Below are 23,884 nucleotides of genomic sequence, written 5' to 3' on the forward strand. Positions count from 1 at the left end.
TAAATGAATAAAACAGTCGGTGCCACCATTTCACAGATTGCCTGACAGTCATGTATCTTTGTCTTAGCTGCTCAAAACGATCTACTCTACCCGTAGTACTATTGTAAACATGTACTGCTTCAGGGCATGAAATTCTAATGGTTGATCCGTCCTTTAGTTTTCTTTTGATTAATACAACATCTTTTGGATTGTGTGCAGTGAAACGGAGGTGAATTCTCCACAGCTTATAAGAAGTAATTTACTCAATAAAATTTCAGGTATTCCTTTTCTGTATTCTCTGATAGTATCACAGCTATAAAGCCCTTTTTTCTCAGTGCTTTCATTTATCTAAATGTTGTAAAGAAATTATCAAAAGCAACAATTCTATTGCAATTGAAAAAAGGTTTAACAATTTCAACACAGCTTTTTCGTACATTTGGCATATCTTTGAATTCCTCCTCGCTGGCATCAGATTTACCTGTGTAAACTTTAAAAATTGAAATGAGACCTGTGTCTGAATCAGCTAGGCACCAAATTTTGTAACCTATTTTGATGGGTTTCATTGGAATGTTCTGTTTAAGACTTGTTCAGCCTCTGAATGTTACCATTGACTCATCAACAGCCAGTGAAGTAGAACAGTGATAAACTTTTAAGCAGTTTTCGTTTAGTGCCGATATAAGTGGTCTGATTTTATACAACTGTCATAACTTGAATCACTTTTTGCTGGTTGAAACAAATTATCCTAGCAGTGAGGTTCTCTATTATTTTCCTATAGCGACAAAGTGGCATAACATTGGATATTGCATTTACATTTAGGTATGGGTCTGAGCTCCAGTAACTGGCTGCTTTAGGTAACTGATAGATAACTATTACTATTGTCATACCCAGAAAAGCTTTTAGTTCCTGAAATGTGAGCTCTTTGCACTGTGCGCTGTTGGCAAACAGATTTGTTTGAAAGCAGATCTGGTGCATTCTAGAATCCTCAAATAATTTGTCAAAATGCACAAGTTCATTGCGTATCAAAGAGATGTTTGTTACAGGTTTTGGTTCAAGCACTGAAGGTAAATTTAGTCCTTCAAAATGTAACATCATTATCCCAGTCAGATTCTACAGATTCAGCAGTTTCATCATTTTGTTCGTAATTCACTTCAGTTTCACTAGCAACACAAGAGATGTTTGTTACTGGTTTTGGTTCAAGCACTGAAGGTAAATTTAGTCCTTCAAAATGTTACATCATTACCCAGTCAGAAGCTACAGATTCAGCAGTTCAATCATTTTGTTCATAGTTCACTTCAGTTTCACTAGCAACACTGATGTTTTCATCTATCAACGAATCAGTATGTAATATATCAAAAATGGCTTTGAGCACTATGGGACTCTGAGGTCATTAGTCCCCTAGAACTTAGAACTAGTTAAACCTAACTAACCTAAGGACATCACACACATCGATGCCCGAGGCAGGATTCGAACCTGTGACTGTAGCGGTCTCGCGGTTCCAGACTGCAACGCCTAGAACCGCACGGCCACTTCGGCCGGCTGTAATACATCCTTGGTACCAATCTTCTCTATAGAATTGTCTGTCCACGTTTCTTGTGAGGTGCTTGGCATAGACAAATTATCACAAAATGCGACGTCTTCACACACATCATCGTCTTCAGCTTCGCTTTCTGAGTCCTATGGGTTATGTGGCAGTGAAAATAAAAAATCCAGGATTTCGCTGTTCACAGCTTCTGTAATGAAGATTACAGGTAATTTTTGTAAACCACATGCTGTGCTTTTATTATCACAAAAATTTACAGAAAAACTGTATTTATTTAAAATATGAGTACTGCAATATCGCAACATGAAGGCATTATAAGGCCACACAAGGATCACCAGGACACATGTGTCCCACTAATTGCAAATACATTGAAAAAAATTTTAGAAGTAAAATGATTTTTATAAAATGTAGTTTTTGTTTGTAAAGATCTAAGAAAAATGAAAAAGCAATAATGCTTACTTCAGACATTTTTAGAGCAAGAAAACGACGAAAACCGTTTCGACACACAAGTAACAATGGTTATGGCGCGAAAACTCACGCGGAAGCCCATTTAAACAGTCACAGCCTTCTACCCAATGAGAATCCCAGTGCCTCGATTTCTTTTCCAAGTATAGAAGGGCAGTGAACAGATGACAGCACTACGCAGAAGTATGTAACCATCCTCCCAAACTTTTCAAAGTGGATTCACAATTGCCAGAACGTCACTGTCACATCCATCATGTCAAAAGATTCTCCTCTGTATTTCAAATGGTGACATTCACACACGCCGCCACCGGAACATCATTTCTAGGCAATATGATATTGCATCAAATTTAGGTGTATGGTAGATGATGAACTTTATTTAAAGTAACAGGAGTAAATTGAAATGCTGTCTACTTTGTGAAATAACTGGTCTTTTCAGAGTCTCCAGCATATTGTCACCATACAGATATCATGGCGATTGATTTGAGTGACTACCTTGCTGTTGTATTTACATATTAGAATCATTAAGTAATTCAGCAGCAATGGGTATTCTACCGAATCTACTTTTCCTGACTCATCTAATGCCATTTGTGCAGCCACTTTTGAACTTAATAAGCATATACAAATCCTGTTCCAATGAAGTGATGGTTATTAATAATTATATTTAAGCATATATGAAGAATAAGATGCCAAAATTTACAATGAACTATAAAATCTTTTTTTGAATTGCTATTGAGCGAGATGGCGCAGTGGTTAGCACACTGTACTTGCATTCGGGAGGACAGTGGTTCAAATCTGTGTCCGGCCATCCTGATTTGTGTTTTCCGTGATTTCCCTAAATTACACCAGGCAAATGCTGAGATGGTTCCTTTGAAAGGGCATCGTCAGCTTCTTTCTCAATCCTTTCCTAATCTGATGGGGCTGACAACCTGGCTGTTTGGTCCCCTCTCCCAAAATCAACCAGCCAATCAACCTGTATATTGCTGAAGTAAAAATATTGCTACGACATGTATGCATACTAAAATCTGTTGTTATTGCATCTCACCTAAATGTTTGAAGAACAGTAATTATTTGATATATAATTTTGGTTCTTGCAGTCATCTCTAGCAGCTGTATATATTCTGGGATGGTGGTAGAGGTAACTGAGGACTTTACACCTTCACTGTGTTATTCCTTGTTTTCTGCAATCATCTCAGTTATAATTATCAATTTTTTTAAAAGTAAAAATACCTATTCTCGAATGAGAAAGTATTAGCAGAGTTTCAAATGGTGCTTCCTTAAAGGTTGCATGGAAAGAGGCGGAGAAGTGAGGAAGAACTGTTTTGGGTAAAAAAGAGAGCATAAAGCTCAAAATCAGGATTAAAAAGAAAAATTAAAACAAATGATCTCAGTATAAAATATATTAATTTATGTGCATCTGCTATTTTATTTTCATTTAATTACAACAAAGAACTTAAACAATTAACATAACTGACTATTGTGTGAGTTGTCCATTTTCATACACACCCTTTTAATAATCCTGCTAACTGTTCCCTTGTCAATGAAGTATCCAGTGGACAGAAGGAAATCACCAGAGAGAAAGTACCTGAGTGTCAGTAGTAGGTGATGGAATGGAATCATCAGAAAGAAAGAAAATAATCATCTGTGATAATCTGTGATACACTTCAAGACAAATTTAAAAACATAAGTTGCCAACCACTCCTTCCACATGTTATGGGTAAGCAGATTTAAAACTTAAGATTCCTGTGATGATGATGAGGTCCCATACTCCGAGGATTGTAGGGGACGATGCGGGAGACCCGCACCACCGTACTAGGCAAGGTCCTTGTGGAGGTGGTTTGTCATTGCCTTCCTCCGACTGTAATGGGGATGAATGATGATGATGAAGATGACACAACACCACACAGTCATCTTGAGGCAGGAAAAATCCCTGACCCCACCAGGAATCAAACCCAGGACCCTGTGCACAGGAAGCGAGAATGCTACTGCAAAACCAAGAGCTGTGAGATTACTGTAAGCTGAACAAAAAGCACCAATGCACTTACAACATGCAGATAACTATTATCTTATGTGGATAACACTAATAACTGACAAACACAACAGCTATATTGTATAGGTAAGGAAACGCCATCACCTTCCTTTAATAAAAAAAAAATACACAATGTACTGACTTTACTGTTAATGGTACTGCTTGATTAAGGACAAATAATTTACATATTTGGAGGAATAATACTATGTGGGAGATAATTTTTTTGCTCTGAAGCAATAATGGTACTGTGGCCCTACCATTTTCACTAAAAGGTCGAAGTTATTGGCCCAATGGAAGATAAGGGTGAACAATATTTTCTGCTGTAGATGTATCATGGCTGAATGAACTTGGAACATTAGTGTACTATCAGACTTTCTGTTATATGAAAAATCATAGTGTTTTCGCGTAGTTATGAAAAGGATGGTAATATAATAGCATCCAAGATTAGCGTGTTTTTTCTATTTGATTAGTTCTATTTTGGCACTGGCTGCTAAATAAAACGAAGTAGTTCTTTCTAACACTGCAGCACACTCTAGATAAACGAGACTATTCTGGAAAAAAATAATATTTTTATGCGCCTAGATTATATAATTAAAACGACAGTATATAAGTCACAAAGTACAGGTATCAAATGCATATTATGTCAAATAAACTGTACCATATATGTTAAGGAGCACAGAAATAGTTTCATCTATCAGTCATATGCCCCAATTTCGCACTTACGAGATCTCAAATGCAAAGTATGGTTTCCTTCGACAGCCGAAATAAATTCAGAATCATCTTTCATTTGGCCCTGCTTTTTTATTCTAACATTCAATTGTAGCAAAATGTAGGCATCAGTACCTAATTCTATAACTATTCCTGCCATCGTATACATTTATCTCCAAATAAACTCGCTAATCCAGCGAGTTTATATTCCGGTTAGGCGTTATTCCGGGTTGATATAGCGGGTTTCTCGCGAACTGTGTTGTTTTGATATTCGTGGGCTATGCTAATGTAAATTCTCAACCACTTCACGGTGACGTCGCCAGACGGTCTGTTCCGTTCTGTTGACGACTAATTTGAATCGCCTTTAAAGAACTAGGGTAGAGACGAGAAATGTATTAGCTCTACGCATGCAAGCAGCAGTTACCCGGGAAATACATGTTGCGCTGTTTCCCGATTGGTTCCCATAGATATCTACTTAAATTTGTTTTTGTTTTCTTGCCGCTGTAGCGAAGTTCTTTGGGATGGGTAATATCGTTGACGAAGCTAAACGCGGGGTCGCCATTACTGGGTTGAGAGGAAAGAGTTGTGGGTTGTGGTTGATTGTTTAGTGTGTGTGCGTGTGTGGTATTTGTGTTTTGATTTAACAATGGTCGACAAGATCGAAATGAGTTTGGATGATATCATTAAGTCCTCCAAAATGATTAGAGGTAGCGGAAGACGAGGTCGAGGAGGACAAAGAGGTTCCAGTATACCAAGACGAGGTAGAGGTGGGCCGACGAGGGGAATTGGAGCCGGAAGAAGTCGCCGCGGAATGGTGCGATCAGCGCCTTATTCAAGGGTATTCATTTATACGTATAATTGTTGTTTATTTGGAGAATGAATGTCGTTAGTATCAAGTTATCAACTCATAGTTTTGCAGGGAGACATTAACAGCAAATGGCAGCATGATATGTTTGATGGATCCGGAAGCAAGAAGTCGAGAATGAGTTTCGGGGGATCGCTACCCACTGGTGGTCCTGCGAAGTTGTTAGTTGCCAATCTCGATTTTGGTGTGTCGGATTCGGATATACAGGTTAGTTTTAGTGTACAATGACCTCATGAACTAGGTATTTCTAGTTATCGTCACAACTTTTCAAATTCGTGACTGGGCCTTCCAGGAGGTTGCCAGTGTTCATTATGTACTCAGCCTTTAGTTTATTTGGATCTGGCCGAAGCAGGTTTATCAGACTTCGTTTTGAACTTCTCATAGATTAGTGCTCCGTTAGGGGGCTGATGGGCCTTTCTATGTGTTCTTTGGAAGATCACTTTTATCAGACGTCTAGTAATATATTGTCTGCTTAGAGCAAGGCTTTGTTTACTTACAAATAGATATGTGTTGTAAACGTGTTTGTGACAAAATTCCCTTATAAGTAAGCACTTTCTCTGTCAAGGAAATATCTACGAATGTTGTAGATACTGTTCACAGAATATGGTTTGTAAGTCTTATGTTTTGTAGGATGGAGCATTGCGTCTTGCTTTAACATTTCGTTAATTTGTCGGCTTTCATTCCTAACCAATAGCAGTATAATGTTAAGTTAGTATGTAGTTAACAATGCAAGTAATAGTGATATTTTCTTTCAGGAGCTTTTCTCAGAATTTGGGCCTCTGAAGTCCGCTGCGGTACATTATGACCGTTCTGGTAGGTCACTGGGTACAGCGGATGTTATATTTGAAAGAAAAGCTGATGCAATAAAAGCAATGAAACAGTACAATGGTGTTCCCTTAGATGGTAATTACATTTATATCATTAGTGTTACAAGTGGATTAATAGCCCTGCAAGCTATATTATTTGCTTATTCTTTTAGGCAGAGCAATGCAGATTCAAATGGCAACATCAGAAATACCCTCTGTATTGCGTGGTGTTCGTGTGGGAGGTGGTGGATACGTGCAAAGCCAAAGGTCCCGATTGAGTGGTGGCAGTGGTGGTGGAAGTGGAGGAAGGGGAAGAGGGCGAGGTGGTGAGTTGATTTTTACTTTCATTTGGCTTTAGTATACACCAAAAAAGGATTTTGTGAAGGTCTGAATTCGAGTAGTCTTGCAAGGAAGAGTGCAGTCGGATAAACGAGAAGCAACCTGCATCGCTGATGCAAAGTGAACTGGAAATACAATGAAGTTTAAACATTCCTCGAAGCAGAGTTTAAGTTTATTTTGCATGTCATTAATGCAAAGGTTATATAGTTCCTTATCTGAATAGTACAGTTTTGATTTGTTCTGTCTAAATAAGGCAATTCAGTTGTTAGAACACTAAACACAGTTAAAGAGTTACTACACATCAAATCCATGGTCAGTTCTGTCTTAAGATTTTCTTCTGGCCTTGGACTTCATTTCTAGTGTGCTGTGAAGGACATCAAATCCTAACCTTTATATCTTGAATAGTTGCTATGCTAAAACCTCCAGTAATGTTCTCTTCACTGTTGATACGTGGTTCAATTAATCTGGGAACTCATTACCATGGTTTATTTCTATAGAGTTCCTTTGTAAGTCCTATTTAAAGATGAACTTCCTTGTTATTGATGAAAATTAGAATTTTTATAATCTTGTGACCTTTTTTCATTAGATGAGGTCTTCTCTGGTATCTTTTGAAGTAGTAATCTGTGTAGTGTTTAGTAGAATTTGTTTGCACAAAGCGGATTCTGGTTTTTTACATTCGTCAGATAGTCTATAACATTTTGTTTCTATAGGTCTATTGTTATGGCACAATCTATTAGTCAATACCCTTCAGGCTAAGCAGCTCGGTATTAAGTTACTCCAGCAATTTTGATTAAATTCCATAATGTTTTTCATAAGGGATAACATAAAAGCAGTTTCTTTTGCTGAGAATAGATGGCAATAAGTTTTCTACTTAATTTTGTATGGTAAGAGTGAGGAGTGAGTTTATTAGCATATGCACATGTTTGTGTTAGTTTAAAAACCTGTTCAACTTCAACAAATGACTATATATATAATCTTGGGCAAAGTCTACCAGTGGGATTGCAGTAGGCCTAATTTGTCCTGCAGAAAAATTGAAATTGGGATCTAAACCTTGTCATAGAAATTGTGCATTGTAGTAACATTGTTAGGCAATAACTGAATCAAATATTTTACGTGCAGACAAAGCAAATTTATTTCCCATTCAGTATGCTTGCAAACATTTTGAATAAATGTCTTTAACTTGGAATAAACAAACCTTTAGACTAATAAAAATCACCTTTTTTATTGGTACAGTTACCAAATTAAGATCAAACTCTGTCACTTCAGGAAATTTGTGAAACACCTTTGAAATATTTTCTTAGTACAATTCATCTTGCCCAGATCATCTGATCAGTAATCGTCATCTGGAATCCATTATCACAGTGACTTCTGCAGAAGCATATATTTACTTGTCTGTTGCAGACTCCTAATACTTTTCTGGAAAAGCTCTTGAAGACTGCCTTCCCAGATGGAAATTAAGTTTTCTTCACATTAACTTAAATTTCTCTACCTGTTAGTTCAAGCTTAAGGTTAAATCATCACTTCAAAATCCAGTACCTACAGCTTTCTTTTTTTGATGGTGATTATAATAATGTATTTTTTTCATTTGATTTTTGTATTATTTTCAGTGCACATGGAATGGCTACTTGGATTGCTCTGCACACTTAATGTGGTTGACTCTAATGCTTCTACTAGCAGCCACTGTTGCTGTTTCCTTCTTCTTCCTTTTCTATTGTTTCAAAATTTTTCTTTTCTTTCAGTGCTTTGACGAATGTATCTTTGTTCTAGTCCATATTGTCAGTGTTTATTGTTAATTTTTGGTAGTTCTTCAAAAGTTCATGCGGACTTCTGAAGTCACGAAGTTTTTAATAAGGCTCTAGTGCATTCATTAGATGTTTTAAAAATGCATAACAATTTGTTTTGGAATTTCAGATTCATTGAACCATCAGTTTCTTTCCACTGCATCCACCACTTTTTTCAATGACCCGAATAGTACCAGGTCAAGCAGCTGCATAGTTCTGTCGGCTGGCAAGCATTCACAATCTGTATTTTGTTTGCACATTTCCAAAATATGACGTCAAATTATCGCCAATGAAGACCTTCTTACCTTCTTGAAGTTAGGAAAGTGTAGCCATTGAGAGCAATTAGTGAAGATTAGAAAATCAAACCATCCAGAATGCTTTTGCAATGATGTGCTCCTGTTTAGCTGTTTTTCATCCATGTATCCCATAGCTTTGAAGCTCATTAAACTAAACTAAAAGTTTCCCTGTAGTACAGCCATTATCATTGTCAATATGCAGGTTTTACCATTGTTAGATACTATTTCAGATTGTTTCATTCCACATTGTTTCTTAACCAGCTTGTCCTTTAAGTTAGACTCATAGCAATGGAAGGTGTGGGACTGTGGAACACTTCCCATAACTAAAGGCATGTTCTCAGCATATTCCTAAAAATTTGTTCATTAATTGAACTATGAGTCAATTGTATGCTTGCATTTATTGTGGAACCATTGAGAAAAAATTACTTGGTCCATTTTACTTTCTGATTAAGGTTTATCACCCATCCACAGATAAACATATTTAATGATATGCAAAGTCCCAACAGCCTATCTTCTGTGAAAACTGGGTATGTGAGCTGTCATGAATCCAGTTATTTAATTTAGTGTTATCTGTGGTATCTCATACAAGTTTGCTGTTTGCTGCTAGGTACTTACGTCATCTTACAATAGTCATGATATTCTTTTTCTCCTTGCTGTTTTTCATATTTTCGTGGCTTTCTGGAACAAAACAGTTTTGTAAACACTAGTTCCTGTAGTTAACATTTACCTCTGTTCTTTAGGTACTTCACTTTCATGTATTTTACATTTGTACTAATGTACAAACCAAAAGGCAAATTGAGAGACTTAGTTCCACAAGAGTTGTGTTGCATAGTCTCGCAAAAAATTGTGCAATGTGACCTTAACATAAAGAAATTGTGCATCAAAGCTTTAATTAAATATAGAAATTCAAAATGAAATAAATTTTTCTGTAGTAAACAAACTATAGAATTACTGTTTAACAATGATTGTCTTGTTATACGCCAATAAAGGCACCCAAAACACCAGATTTTATTATGATAAAGACTAAATTAGCCTCACCAAGGATACTCACTCCTTCTAGAAGATCGTTAATATTTTTGTGGACTGGTCCAAAGTCTCCTTGAAAGGAGCAAAGTAAAACTTTCAGATGATTCTGCATATTTGTGAGTTATGCTTTAACCCTTTAGACCATCATACTTCAGGGTCATTCCATGCAGATTAAGTTTGATGTTCTCAGATTTTGATGAAAGTAAGTGTACCTGGTGTCCCTGCATAGTTGAATGAAGAACACAATTTTTTAATTATTTAATCAAACAGTTATTAAGTTTTGAATTTTCAAATTTTCATTAAAAATTGCCACACCCTGGAATTGTATATTGCCATGTTCTCCAGAACCAGAAGAGATACAAACGTGTAAAATGTCATTTAAAACTTTTAAAAAGTTTTGGTATGAAACATGATGGAGTTTGAAAAAATTAAATATATATTTTACATTTTGATTTTCTAAAGAAGCCATTTTTAAAATTTTGAAAAATCCTAAAAATTTCCTTGCAACTCTGATAGTTTCATTTTGGGGATGATCATGGCATCACATGCTACCAAATTTTCAAGTTTCATGTGTTGTGTGAAAAATGACTTTCAAGGAGGGGTCATTCCATGTCAAGTGTCCTAGAATGAAAAATAGGCTTCACTCGACCATCCAGATTTGCTTCAAAACTTGTTTTTGTATAGATATGTGTGTGTTAGGTCTATGTGCAAAAATTCCGTGATATCTATTACTGTGAATATTTGTACCCTTGTACGGCTTATGTTGCTGAATGCTACTAAATCATTCAAATTCCTTAGAAATCACTGTATGCTACTTGGTCTGAAAGTGCTTTGTAAAATTTAACGTGAAAGACTCAATCCCTACTTTAATCGTCCTTTCCTATAAGGGAAAGGCAGCTGGATCCTTGATTTTTGGACTGCTAGCCAACGACCAGGTGCTCACCATACTACACCAGTATTAGCATGTATGAGTAAATAATTCTGATTTTATTGACCTGTGTTTCAAGTGTCAAATTTTCTTGCACGTTTCAGGATCAGTTTTCTATATTGCTATCAACTCTGATCTTCTTTTTGTGGACACCACTGAAAGGAACATTTTTTGCTACAAGGGACTTGAAAAAGTTGAATGGTAATTTTCTGTACAAGTCGTTAAAATAGATTAAAAGAAACTTAAGCTGTTATGCTTACCGCATGTATTACCGTGTTGGCAGCTGTTGCGCTGGAGAATGTCAAGGCACTTTTGATGTGATTTGTTAGTACAAATTATTGGCAGCATGTTCGTCTGATGATGTGCGGGTACAACTATTTCGTATATGGGTTCCAGAAACTTCTGGCAATTAGACATGCAGGTGTGACTGTTTCATAGTACAGGACATGGGTTCCAGCAATTTCTGGAAATATGATGTGCTGGTATTTTATAACGGTGTGGGATCTGGAAATTTCTGGATATTTGATATGCAGGTACAACAGTTTTATAACAAGACACTAGAAACTTCTGGAATTTTCTGTAATGTTCTCCAGTATTCCCATTTTATACATTCACACTATATAAGATTAATTTGATTTGGGTATCATTCATGTTTGTATGCAAATTGTCAATCATTGAATCATTTGTGGTTATTACCTCTGAATGTTTACCTTGCAGCTTGGTTGATTCCTTCAATCTATTGTAGAATCTTTGCTGAAGTTACAACTTGTTACGGCTTCAAACAATGGAAATATGGACAGAGGGCAGTGCACCATTGGACAAATAAACAAGTCTGTGTGTCGTTTAACTATGTTCACCTAGGACAAGTGCCTTCTGAAGTCAATTACTAACCTCTCTGAGGAGGATCAGAAATTGCAGGTTCGATGAGTTGGCTGTTTGATTGTGATGCCAAAGTATGTTTACATCATGAACCAGAACTGTTAACCAGGTTTCAGTATCTGCAGAAATCATGCTGCAATCCATTTCAAAAGAAGAATCATGTGTTCAACAAAGGTCTGCATCCTATTGATGCTGCAACAGCCAACTTTTTGAAACAACTTACAGCAGTTCATGTTAAGCCTAGACAGAAGCTTTGCCCTTCTTGTAGAGTTGACATCAATGCCAAAAAAGGCCAAGCCATTGCCATCATCAGTCTGATGATGATGATGATACAGTTGCTTCAGACAGCTTGAAATCTAGCACGACAGCAATTGGTGTGTCACCACTAAAATTTCAGCATGTTTCAAACTGGGATATTTAAAATGAAAGATAGGGCAAGTTCAAATGGTTGTGGCTTCCAAAATTGGTGAAATTGGCGGGCTTAAAGCATATGATGTCATAGAACTGCAACCAGGTCAAAAATGCCATGACTGCTCTTCGTACAAAGTGTTCATCAATAAATTGAAAGTGTCCTCAACTTCTGAGAAAATTCAGATTTTAACTTTGGCTACTATCAGTTGGAACATAAAAAAAAGATGGAAGAATCCAACATGTCTGAGTGAATGGTGAAAACTGCCAGAAGGCTGATGGAAGAAAAGGCATATTAGTGAAACCAGATCCACAGTGAGGAAAGGCTTTGCAAGAAGATATTAAGGAAAGTGTAGCAAAATTCTGTGACAGTGATGAAGTCAGCTGAATCTGCCGTGGAACAAAGGACTTTGTTGCCGTAAGGACACCAGCTGGCCCAAAAGTTCATGTGCAGAAATCTCTGCTGCTTTGTAACTTGAAAGAAGCCTATCAAGACTATTGCAGACAAAATTTACCAAATTTGGCTTTTCTAAATTTTGTGAGCTCCTGCCAAAGTGGTGCATTACAGTTGGTTCAGCAGGAACACATTCAGTTTGTGTTTGTACAGCTCATCAAAATGTCAAGTTGATGCTAGCAGCAACTCCAATTAAGAATGACTACAAGAGTTTGTTAGCAAGTCTTGGCAAGATTTGTAGATGCTGCATTTGAAGGGAACGACATTGATGAAGCAGTTGAATTCAAGGAATGGATACACACTGACCGAGATACCCTGGAGACAAAGCAGTCAACAATTGAATTAATCCAAAACATTGTGACTAAAATTGTGAATCTCTCACCCCATCATTACATGGCAAAGCATCAAAGCAAGTACCTAAAAGAAACGAAAGAAAATCTAGATGTGGAAAGCTGGTTGTTCTGATGGTTTTTGCAGAAAATTATTCATTTGTTGTGCAGGACACTGTACAAGGCTTCCTTTGGGAAAATAGTCTGGTCACATTACATCTCTTTATTATTTATTACAAAGCTTGGGCTGGAAAGATAGTCTCTTAGCTTCTGCATCATCAGTGATTGCTTGCAACATGATACAGTCGCAGTTTGTTTTCTGCTCTAAGCTAATTGATCACCTGCGAATCCACTTTCCAGTGCTGAAGCACATCAGCTATTTCAGCAATGGATCAGCTGCCCCATACAAACTTCATGAATCTGTCAGCAGTAAAATGACTTTAGTATCAGTGCAAAATGGAACTTCTTAGTCACAAGCCATGGAAAGTCTCCATCTGATGGTGTTGCGGGCACAACAAAGCGATTAGCAGGAAGAGCAAGTCTGCAGCAGCCAGCTTCAGATCAAATTCTAACACCAAGTGATCCGTTCAGATTTTGTGGCGAAAAAGTTCACGGAATCAAATTCCTCATTATCACAAAGGAAGAAATTGATGCTGCAAGATCTTTACAAGAACGGAGACTTGAAAATGGTTGCAGGGACCAGAGAAAACAGCTGCTTCAGACCAATCAATGAAAAGCTGTTACAAATTAGAAGAGTTTCCAATGACAGTGTCATTTATTGCAAGTGTTGATCAATCAGTATACTTCTCGAGTGTTCCAATTGACAGCATCCAATCTGGACAATATGTAGCCTGCATTTATGACAGCAAATGTTGGATTGGAAACATCTGTGACACATTATTGGAAGAACGAGATGCCTTTGTTGGTGTCATGCATCCACTCTCCAGCTAATTCATTCCATTGGCCCCTAAGGAAGGACACCTGCTAGATCCCAATCGACATTTTGCCACCTCCAATTGCCAATTCCATGGGTTGTAGGTGCACTTAGCATTGAAGAGAATTTTAGAGCCATGAAAATGATTCATGAGCTCTGGCAACAAATTATGATGCTTGGTTCATTTTGTGAACTTATTGCTTTGTTATGTTCACAACAATGTTGTTTGCTCATTTTTGTATGCCATTCATTAAAGCTATTCTGTCAAGCACGCAGTATGTGCAAAAGCTAAGGTATAGTTGAAGCTAGTTTAAAAGCGTTATATGGAAAACTACCATTCCACTTTTTAATGTTCCTTGTAGCAAAAAGTGTCCGCTAAAAGGTGGTCAGATATGGTAGCCATATTTAAAAAAACTGGTGCTGAAAAATGCTGTAAATGTTCAGTTTTTGATTTGACACTTGAGACAAGGGTCAATAAAATCAGAACTATATACTCATAAATGCTAATGCTGGTATAGTATAGTGAGACATGGTTGTTGGCTAGCAGCTCTAAAATAAAGGTCATAGCTGCTTTTCCCTTTTAGTAAAAGATACTTAAAAGTATGACTTAAATCTTTAGCAATAAATTTTACAAGGCACTTTCAGAGCAAGTAGCATAAGGGATACGAATTTCTGAGCAATTTGAGTTCTATAGCTGCATTCAGCACAAAAAGTTCGCTAGTGTACAAAAATTCAAGGTGATAGATGTCACAATAGATGCATAAAGCTGTACCCAAGTTGGTCAAATTATTCACTCTGTGCACTTTACGATTTGGTATGGGTCCACAAAGGTGCCCCTAGCTGTGGAACCACTGAGAGAATTGAGCTAAAATTTTACACAGTGACGTAATACATACATATGTATACACCACAAATTCTTAACAGAATCTCAGATGGTCGAGTGATGTGGAATGACCCAGAGGTTCTACATTAAGAAATAACCAAACTAATTAAAAAAAGTTACTTACTATTGACATTTATGAACAGTTATGTCTTATCACAATTTCTTTTAAATTGAAATTAACTGTAAAGGCTATGTTGGTTTTGACCATGTCATTTTCAGGCAAGGCGTATATTCGGCCTGTTGAAGTCTCCTTACATAGAACATCCACCAGTTGAATCCACATAACATCTGGCTTCTCCGGGTATGCAAAAGAAGGTTGTGGATCACATAGATGAAGAAATGTCACCTTCAGTTCATCTTCATCTTTCCCAAAAATGTATGCAAGCTACCACTTGTTGTTATACTTAATAGTCATGTACCCATTCTTACATCAGTGACAGTCTTTCTTGGGATTTGGTGGTCAACGTACTTTCATATCTAGCTAAATAAAATTTTTTGGGTGTTGTGTTGTACAACATAGGTATGTTTTTGCATGCTACCATTTGCAAAAAAAAAAAAAAACCTAGTGTCAGTATCTTGGCCCGTTTACGAAAAATGGCGGTTTTTGATCATCACATGATTTTCGATCTGCACCACTTGTGACTATCTATTGGGTATAAAAAGCAAAATATTGAGAATGAAATAATTTTGCTCTCAATTTTAAATAAAATTTTTATATCTTGTCTAGATTTTATTTGTTGCATTGTATCAGCTAAAATTAACCATACGCGAAATCTATGCAGTGTGATTTTATCTCGCAAACTCTTCAAAATTTTGTGCAGTGCTTTACTCAGTTTTATACTGCACAGTAACTCTGAGAAGCAACAAAAACAAATTTAATCCTGTATTGAGCGAAGATATCAAATGATAAGATGTTAAAAAATCTGGTTTTTTCGCCGTCAGTTCACGTAAAATTGGATAATATTTTAAGTGTTTCACAATGGCTGGGACGCTGTCTTTCAGCACAGGCGAGCTGTACAACAAAAGCAGCATTCAGCACGGAATGAAGAGAGCATGTCTGTAGCAGCATTCATTATCTCAATCCTTATTGCTTTTTCCTGATGATGGACTTCATTAATAGGTGGTGAAAGGTACGAAAATCAAAAAGGAAGAATGTAGAATTTAAAGAAGTCCATTTATGTCAAATTTGCCCCATATACTTTGAAATGTTACACATATTTAAAAAAATGGGTAAATAGATGACACATAAACAACTAGCAGAAATTCTGCAATGATACTGTGAGCTACCATTCACACAGTACGGCACAAGTTTTATGGTGCAGTTGCGCAATTTGCCGTATGGTGTCATCTGTTTCAACTGATGTGATTCAGACATGCATTAATATAGTAAACTTACTCCTTGTACAACCTAATCCCATAATGAAACTTTCAGAGGCATAAGAGTGTAGTGCAAGGAAATTTTGTGACATTTCAAAATTTTAAAAGTATGGCTTTTTTAGAAAATTAAAATTCAAAATTTATTTAAATTAAAAAAAAATTAATCTTAGTGGCTCAGATGGATAGTGTGTCTGCTATGTAAGCAGGAGATCCTGGGTTAGAGTCCTGGTCGACACACACATTTTCAACTGTCCTCGTTGATGTATATCAACGCCTGTCGGCAGTGTAGGGTCTTGATTTAATTATCATTTCATTCTAGAGTGCTGCATGGCATATTTTTGGGTGCTCTCTTACCAAATTTAACCGAAACAATCCCGTCGGTGACATCATATGGCTGGCTGTATAGTCTTCCTCAAGACATTCTACAGAAGATTAATGAAACCTGTAAAAAATTCAAGTAGCTTGAAGTAAACATAAGCACAGGATCCTGAAACTGATATCTTCTAGTTTTGACCTCCGATACTTACAGAAATGTATTATCAGGTTTGGGATCCTGTGTGAGAAAAGCCTTATCAGGTTTAGGAAATTGTGGTAAAGAAACACCCCCTTTTGCTGCTATTGCTCGGCTATCAGGTGTGACCCCCTATGATAGCGGGGATGCTGGTTTTCTCACTTTAAAACGAACCAGCAGTGGTTGACCAATCACAGCAACACTTACACTAGACTGTCGCTAATCTGGCCATTCCTGGCACATGTGGCTGCCGGATTAGCGGAAGTGCTGGATTGTGGAGTGTCTGAAATTTATTTTAGTCATTTATTTTGTTTTTTATTTATTTTGAAAACATAGGGTATCTAGTGTACTGAACTTTATTAAGCCAAAGGATACAATTTTAAAACATAGAGGGTAGACTTTATTAAATCCAAAAATACATTAATTTTAAAAGAAAACTTAGTCCTTGAATGTGTACTGTACATAGTTAAGACAGTCATATCACTCACTATGAAACATGTCCCTAATTTTTAACTGTCACAATGATGATACGCGAAGGTGGCATGCTTTAGTATGCAGCCACTTTACAAGCATTGCATTGGTACTGCACGTATCTGGTCATTGCATAATGTACTCGAGGAAGACCTCGGCAGCTTCAGCATCAGCAGTGTGAGAAATCTTCATGCTCTCTCCTCCTGTGTCCTCTTTTTCATTATTTCTTCATCTGTTAAAGTTTGGTCCGTATCACGTTTTTCCTCATTCAGCCACTTAGTAAAATCTTAATTATCAATTTCTCCTCCTCCTGGGAGGTTGTGGAACATGCCATTGTACAAAGTAATTGATAATTCCGAATTGACAGGCTCATCGCTGTCACTCACTACTGGATCCAACTCGGCATCAATGGATGGCCACAATTTTCTCCACCTCTTCATTATGGTAGCGCTCTCCACTTTATCCGATGCTTCGGCTGCTTAGGGAATATCACATATGTTAATTGCTTTCTGCACCTGCAGCATAATGTCGATGAAGTTGTTTTCACTTTCATTCAGCAAGGAGAAGAGAAGTGAATGTTGATAATGACGTTTAATTGATTCCAAAATTCCCTGGTCCATGGGCTGAATTAGGGCTGTCACATTGGGTGGGAGAAAGTGTGCTTGTACATGTATACTATCAGAATTTAGAGAAACATCTAAGGGTGACTGGGAACATTGTCAATTATAAGGATAGCTCTTTTCTCACTGCTGGTACAAATGTTTCATGGAACCACCTAGAGAATATTTGTCTGTCCATCCACACTTTCTACTAAGTGCAATACTGCACTGGTAGAGTATTTGTCAGTGTGTTGAAAACAGTGTAGATGTTGGGATTTTCCAATCATCGTAAGCGGTAGTTTATGACTCCCATTTGCATTACAACATGCCATTAATGTTACGCACTGTTTCTGTTGGTTGTAACCACGAGCTACCTTCTCGTTCTTGGCAGCTAATGTTTTCGAAGAAAGCATCTTGTAAAAAGAGTCCTGTTTCAACAGCATTAAACAAGGCATCAGCAGTTAAATCTTCTTCCTTTATCATCTTCCGTATCTTGCTTACAAACTCATCAGCATTCGTATTGGTAGCTGAGCTACTTTCCCTGGTGACTGTCAGCTGCCGAATGTCATGTTGTTTTTTCCTGTTTGATAGCCAACCTTCGCTCACTGCAAACAAGTTACTACCGCTGATTAGTTTGTTAAATGCAGCTGCTTTTTCCGCTATAATCGGGCCGTTGACTGGAATTCCTGTACTGTGTTGTTGTATGGAGCATCTATAAACAGCCATGTCCAGTTCTTCATTCTCACTCTTCCACATAACCTCCGTTTTCCCAACTCACTATCGATTTGTGTTGAATACTGTGGAATAACATCTTCCTTTTTGATGTCATAAATAGCTGCTCGTCCAACATTGAACTCGGCAGCAGTGGCTTTCTTCGAAGAACCTCGATTTAACTTAACTAAAATTTGGAGTTTCTGCTTCAGGTCTAGTGTAATGTGTTTACTTTTAGAAGACATGATTCCAAACTGTAAAGAAAGCTACAATTTCAAATACAGAATATAAAGCATTGTTAAACTAAGCATTGTTGAGCATGATAATTCATTGTGCACATATTTTTGGTTAGCGCTGGATTACTGAGAGGCCAGATTAGCGAGAGTGTAGTGTATATACAAATTTTCTTACACTAATGTTCGACATAAACTGCGAATTATGCTAACACAAAGTACCCTACACTTTAGACAAGAATTAAACTAGCACATCTATAGCATTACAAAATAAAATTACATAATAATAATTCTCTGTAACATGAACCATTCCAAAAAATATCAGGGAGGCTGCTATGAATTAATGCACTGTAACAGTGGTGTAAAACCTTAGGGCTGTTTATACGATGTGTGCTGCAGTTGTTATGCAACAGCATTACTACACTCCTGGAAATGGAAAAAAGAACACATTGACACCGGTGTGTCAGACCCACCATACTTGCTCCGGACACTGCGAGAGGGCTGTACAAGCAATGATCACACGCACGGCACAGCGGACACACCAGGAACCGCGGTATTGGCCGTCGAATGGCGCTAGCTGCGCAGCATTTGTGCACCGCCGCCGTCAGTGTCAGCCAGTTTGCCGTGGCATACGGAGCTCCATCGCAGTCTTTAACACTGGTAGCATGCCGCGACAGCGTGGACGTGAACCGTATGTGCAGTTGACGGACTTTGAGCGAGGGCGTATAGTGGGCATGCGGCATGCGGGAGGCCGGGTGGACGTACCGCCGAATTGCTCAACACGTGGGGCGTGAGGTCTCCACAGTACATCGATGTTGTCGCCAGTGGTCGGCGGAAGGTGCACCTGCCCGTCGACCTGGGACCGGACCGCAGCGACGCACGGATGCACGCCAAGACCGTAGGATCCTACGCAGTGCCGTAGGGGACCGCACCGCCACTTCCCAGCAAATTAGGGACACTGTTGCTCCTGGGGTATCGGCGAGGACCATTCGCAACCATCTCCATGAAGCTGGGCTACGGTCCCGCACACCGTTAGGCCGTTTTCTGCTCACGCCCCAACATCGTGCAGCCCGCCTCCAGTGGTGTCGCGACAGGCGTGAATGGAGGGATGAATGGAGACGTGTCGTCTTCAGCGATGAGAGTCGCTTCTGCCTTGGTGCCAATGATGGTCGTATGCGTGTTTGGCGCCGTGCAGGTGAGTGCCGCAATCAGGACTGCATACGACCGAGGCACACAGGGCCAACACCCGGCATCATGGTGTGGGGAGCGATCTCCTACACTGGCCGTACACCACTGGTGATCGTCGAGGGGACACTGAATAGTGCACGGTACATCCAAACCGTCATCGAACCCATCGTTCTACCATTCCTAGACCGGCAAGGGAACTTGCTGTTCCAACAGGACAATGCACGTCCACATGTATCCCGTGCCACCCAACGTGCTCTAGAAGGTGTAAGTCAACTACCCTGGCCAGCAAGATCTCCGGATCTGTCCCCCATTGAGCATGTTTGGGACTGGATGAAGCGTCGTCTCACGCGGTCTGCACGTCCAGCACGAACGCTGGTCCAACTGAGGCGCCAGGTGGAAATGGCATGGCAAGCCGTTCCACAGGACTACATCCAGCATCTCTACGATCGTCTCCATGGGAGAATAGCAGCCTGCATTCCTGCGAAAGGTGGATATACACTGTACTAGTGCCGACATTGTGCATGCTCTGTTGCCTGTGTCTATGTGCCTGTGGTTCTGTCAGTGTGATCATGTGATGTATCTGACCCCAGGAATGTGTCAATAAAGTTTCCCCTTCCTGGGACAATGAATTCACGGTGTTCTTATTTCAATTTCCAGGAGTGTACTATGACCTCCACTGTCTTAGTAATGCACAGGTAGATTGTGTAGTTTATAGCTACTTTGATTCTGTTTGGTTATAGCAGAAAAACAAACTGGAATATGGCTTGATGAGTCGTCAATAGTCATGCTAACAAGGGACACTTAATGACTTTTTTTCTGGCAGGAAAGGACAACCATTCTTTACGCCTGTTGTTGATTTGACAAAACTACAACTTGTTGCCCACTTACATGACATCTTTTACATGGGTTTTAGGACAACACAGTGGGAGCAGAAAATATCTCACCTTTCCTACTGTTAGAGATAGATAGATGAAGGGAGAGAGATAGATAGGGAGGGAGGGGGGGAGAACTCCAGGATTCTGTGCACAGGTTTGTCTGCTTACAGCTGCTAAATACCCTGCAAAGCAAAGAAGTCAATTTTTTCATTACAGTTGATTTCATCCCCTGCAGCATGTCAGACACTGTGTATTCACATTTGGTACAGTATCCTGAGAGCACAGTTGGAGAGAAAACTATTGAACAGGCAACAGAAGTTCCTGGTTTGGAGCTATCAGTGAACACTACCATATGTGCCATACAATGGGGTTGGTAGAGTGTTGTTGAAGGAAGTGGTTGTTATATGTGACGTGGGAGGACAGATTGTGGGCAATTTGTCAATGAGGGTTGAAATTCTTTCAGTGGGGACACGAGAACCAGCCACAGTGGGACATCCAGTATTATTGGGTTTATGGTTTTTGGGGAGCATGTAGGAGGTCATTGTGTGGGGTGTCATGGGGAAGAGGAGGAAAACGTATTAGAGGAGAGGTAGGCAGAGCCTAAGGCCTTAAGCCAGAATTGCAGGTTGTGTTGGACTTCTTTTGTGGCTAAGAGAAAAAATAGACTACCCTGCGGCATAACATAATTTGCTTGATTTTAGTGAGTGCCTCACTGCCCAAGCCATCTGGATCTTGCCCTCCACCCCCATCTTTTTCTGCTCCTGTAATTATCCCAGCCTGAACCTACAGTAACCTACTGTTCCTACACCTTCCACCCAACAGTTTCAATCTCCTCTGTCCTGTCACCTCCTCCCTATTCTTGTCCCCCGCTGTCTTTGCGTGCCACCCTCTGCTCATGTTCCCAGTTTTCCGCACCTCCCTGCCCCACATCATCCTGACACTGCACCTTTTGGCAGTCTAGTCACTATGCACACTGTTAGAACAGCAACTACCCCCCCCCCCCCCAAATACACACACACACACACACACACACACACACACACACACACACACTGCTATCCCTTCCCCACCTCCTGAATATTGCTGTTTCTATCTCACGTGATGGTTGCAATCTGATCTGAGCTGCCAGAGTTGGTCGTCATGTGTGTATGTGAGGTGTGCTTACTTGTGTGAATGAATGGAGTGTTTCTTTTTCTAATGAAGACTGAATTGTGACAGTCTGCAACTGAACATGTCATCTTTGCAGTATATGGCATTCTATCTTTTCCTATGTTGTTACTACGTTATTCTCTCAGCACGTATTGGGAGATGAGTAACTGCTATCAGCATGTTCTTGTGAGTAGTTATCATAAGAAAAGGCAAAATAAAAAAGATGGTAAGGGGTGTTTGTCACATAGCCATTGCTGGCATTTAATTTCATATAACATACAGTTCCTCACAGAAAATATAAAAATTGTTTTGAGCTTTATATTGAACAACACACCCTTACCGCAAACACTTGAGATTTGTAAAAATTGTTCTGTTTTGTGTTTAGGCCTACGCCGTGGTGGAAGAGGTGGTCCAAGAAACCAGTCAAGATCACTTCCTACAGCTGAGGAGCTGGATGCTGAATTAGATGCCTATGTAAACAAAATTAAGTAACAGATGGAAACCTTGTGCCATTGTGGAAAAGATATAGAGTGAATGTGTGAAGCTGACATACCTGCCTTTCGCAGTTTAGCGTTTGACTGACTGTTCAATTTTGCGTGCAGTTAATGTACACATTGGATTGAAGACTTTACAATAGAGATGTAACAAGAGTTTCTGCGTGATGCTGGAGGATTTGCTGGTAGATAATTTTACATGGATAATGTCTGGGTTTTGATCTCCTTGAATACCTGTTGTAATGTTTCAGGACATACTGTGAAGCGAATTATACTGAATTTCAACACTGTTAAATAAAATATTTTCTCATTGTTAAAATTACTACCATGTATTAAGCAAGCGGAATATTCTAACTCTGGTTTAGTTTTACGGCTGAACTGACTGCATAGCTATTTTGTACATCTGAACTTTCCAACATACATTGCTTTCATAAATCATATATCCTGCAATACAAAGCACCAAATATTTTATTACATGGATTTTTTATTTATTTATAGCACTTACATTGCTTTAGCTCCTGACTTTTGTCGTCACACTATATTAAAAAAATATTGGAAATTGATACATTTTTTACAACTCCTAAATACTGGTGACAAAACAACAATGAAAGTGTTTCTGTTTGTAGTGAATTAATATTACATGGTGTGTGTTCTTATATATGATGTGCTAACATGAGTGAATGGTGATTTTTGTGGTCCTGTATAAAATTATGGAGTAAGTTGACACAGTGGATCGTAATTTCTGAAATACAGACTTGCTCTTTGATAGATTCTTTTGTAGATTTTAAGGTGATCATACAGCCTCACCTTCAGTCGTTACAGTGTGTGGTGTGCTTCTGCCATCAGGCAGCCACAGTGGAAAACTGAAACAACATATTACCAATATGTGGCTATGCATGATAAATAGCTTTGAGTGCAACTGTTGACAAGGTTTTCAGTACCTTGTTTTGTAAAATACAGTTCTCAAATTGTAATGTTTTATACTAAACGTATATAAATATAGAACAAGGGATTTCATCAGTTTGATATTAAATAAATCTGTTGTGTGAAACTGTTGCACATGGTTTTTGTTTTAACCAGTTACTGAAATACCAGAATATTGAACCCATAAAATAAATGTAATATGTAGAAATATATAACTGAAATGTGACACAAAGATGTAAATAGTCACAGAATATTACAAAGACTTATTTAAAAGAAAGGCTTCCATGATGCAGGATTTTGTCTAGGACAATGCAGTTTGCTGCTGCATTAAAAGCTGAACCTTGCCTGAACTACATAATGGAGTTGAGTATATTTCAAAAATCATTGCATTATATTTTTAAAAAAGCTGTTGCACATTGCACATGGTTTTTGTTTTAACCAGTTACTGAAATACCAGAATATTGAACCCATAAAATAAATGTAATATGTAGAAATATATAACTGAAATGTGACACAAAGATGTAAATAGTCACAGAATATTACAAAGACTTATTTAAAAGAAAGGCTTCCATGATGCAGGATTTTGTCTAGGACAATGCAGTTTGCTGCTGCATTAAAAGCTGAACCTTGCCTGAACTACATAATGGAGTTGAGTATATTTCAAAAATCATTGCATTATATTTTTAAAAAAGCTGTTGCACATGTC

The 23,884-nt window shown here is 38.5% G+C and overlaps 1 protein-coding gene across 1 annotated transcript; it reads left to right on the forward strand.

The window, feature by feature from the left end:
* Positions 1-5,243: 5,243 nt before the first annotated feature.
* LOC126176582 (THO complex subunit 4) lies at positions 5,244-23,310 on the forward strand. The gene is made up of 5 exons (XM_049923746.1): positions 5,244-5,556; positions 5,638-5,790; positions 6,339-6,486; positions 6,563-6,715; positions 22,146-23,310. The coding sequence occupies exons 1-5, from the start codon at positions 5,365-5,367 to the stop codon at positions 22,250-22,252; spliced, it is 753 nt and encodes a 250-aa protein (XP_049779703.1). The 5' UTR covers positions 5,244-5,364; the 3' UTR covers positions 22,253-23,310.
* Positions 23,311-23,884: the final 574 nt, after the last annotated feature.

The sequence above is a fragment of the Schistocerca cancellata genome, chromosome 1 (assembly GCF_023864275.1).
Source record: "Schistocerca cancellata isolate TAMUIC-IGC-003103 chromosome 1, iqSchCanc2.1, whole genome shotgun sequence".
NCBI classification, from domain to species: Eukaryota; Metazoa; Arthropoda; class Insecta; order Orthoptera; family Acrididae; genus Schistocerca; species Schistocerca cancellata.

Coding starts and splice junctions, on each gene's coding strand:
- LOC126176582 (XM_049923746.1), top strand. CDS start 5,365: ATGGTCGACAAGATCGAAATGAGTTTGGATGATATCATTAAGTCCTCC. Junction 5,557..5,637: donor GATCAGCGCCTTATTCAAGG/GTATTCATTTAT, acceptor ATAGTTTTGCAG/GGAGACATTAACAGCAAATG. Junction 5,791..6,338: donor TGTCGGATTCGGATATACAG/GTTAGTTTTAGT, acceptor ATTTTCTTTCAG/GAGCTTTTCTCAGAATTTGG.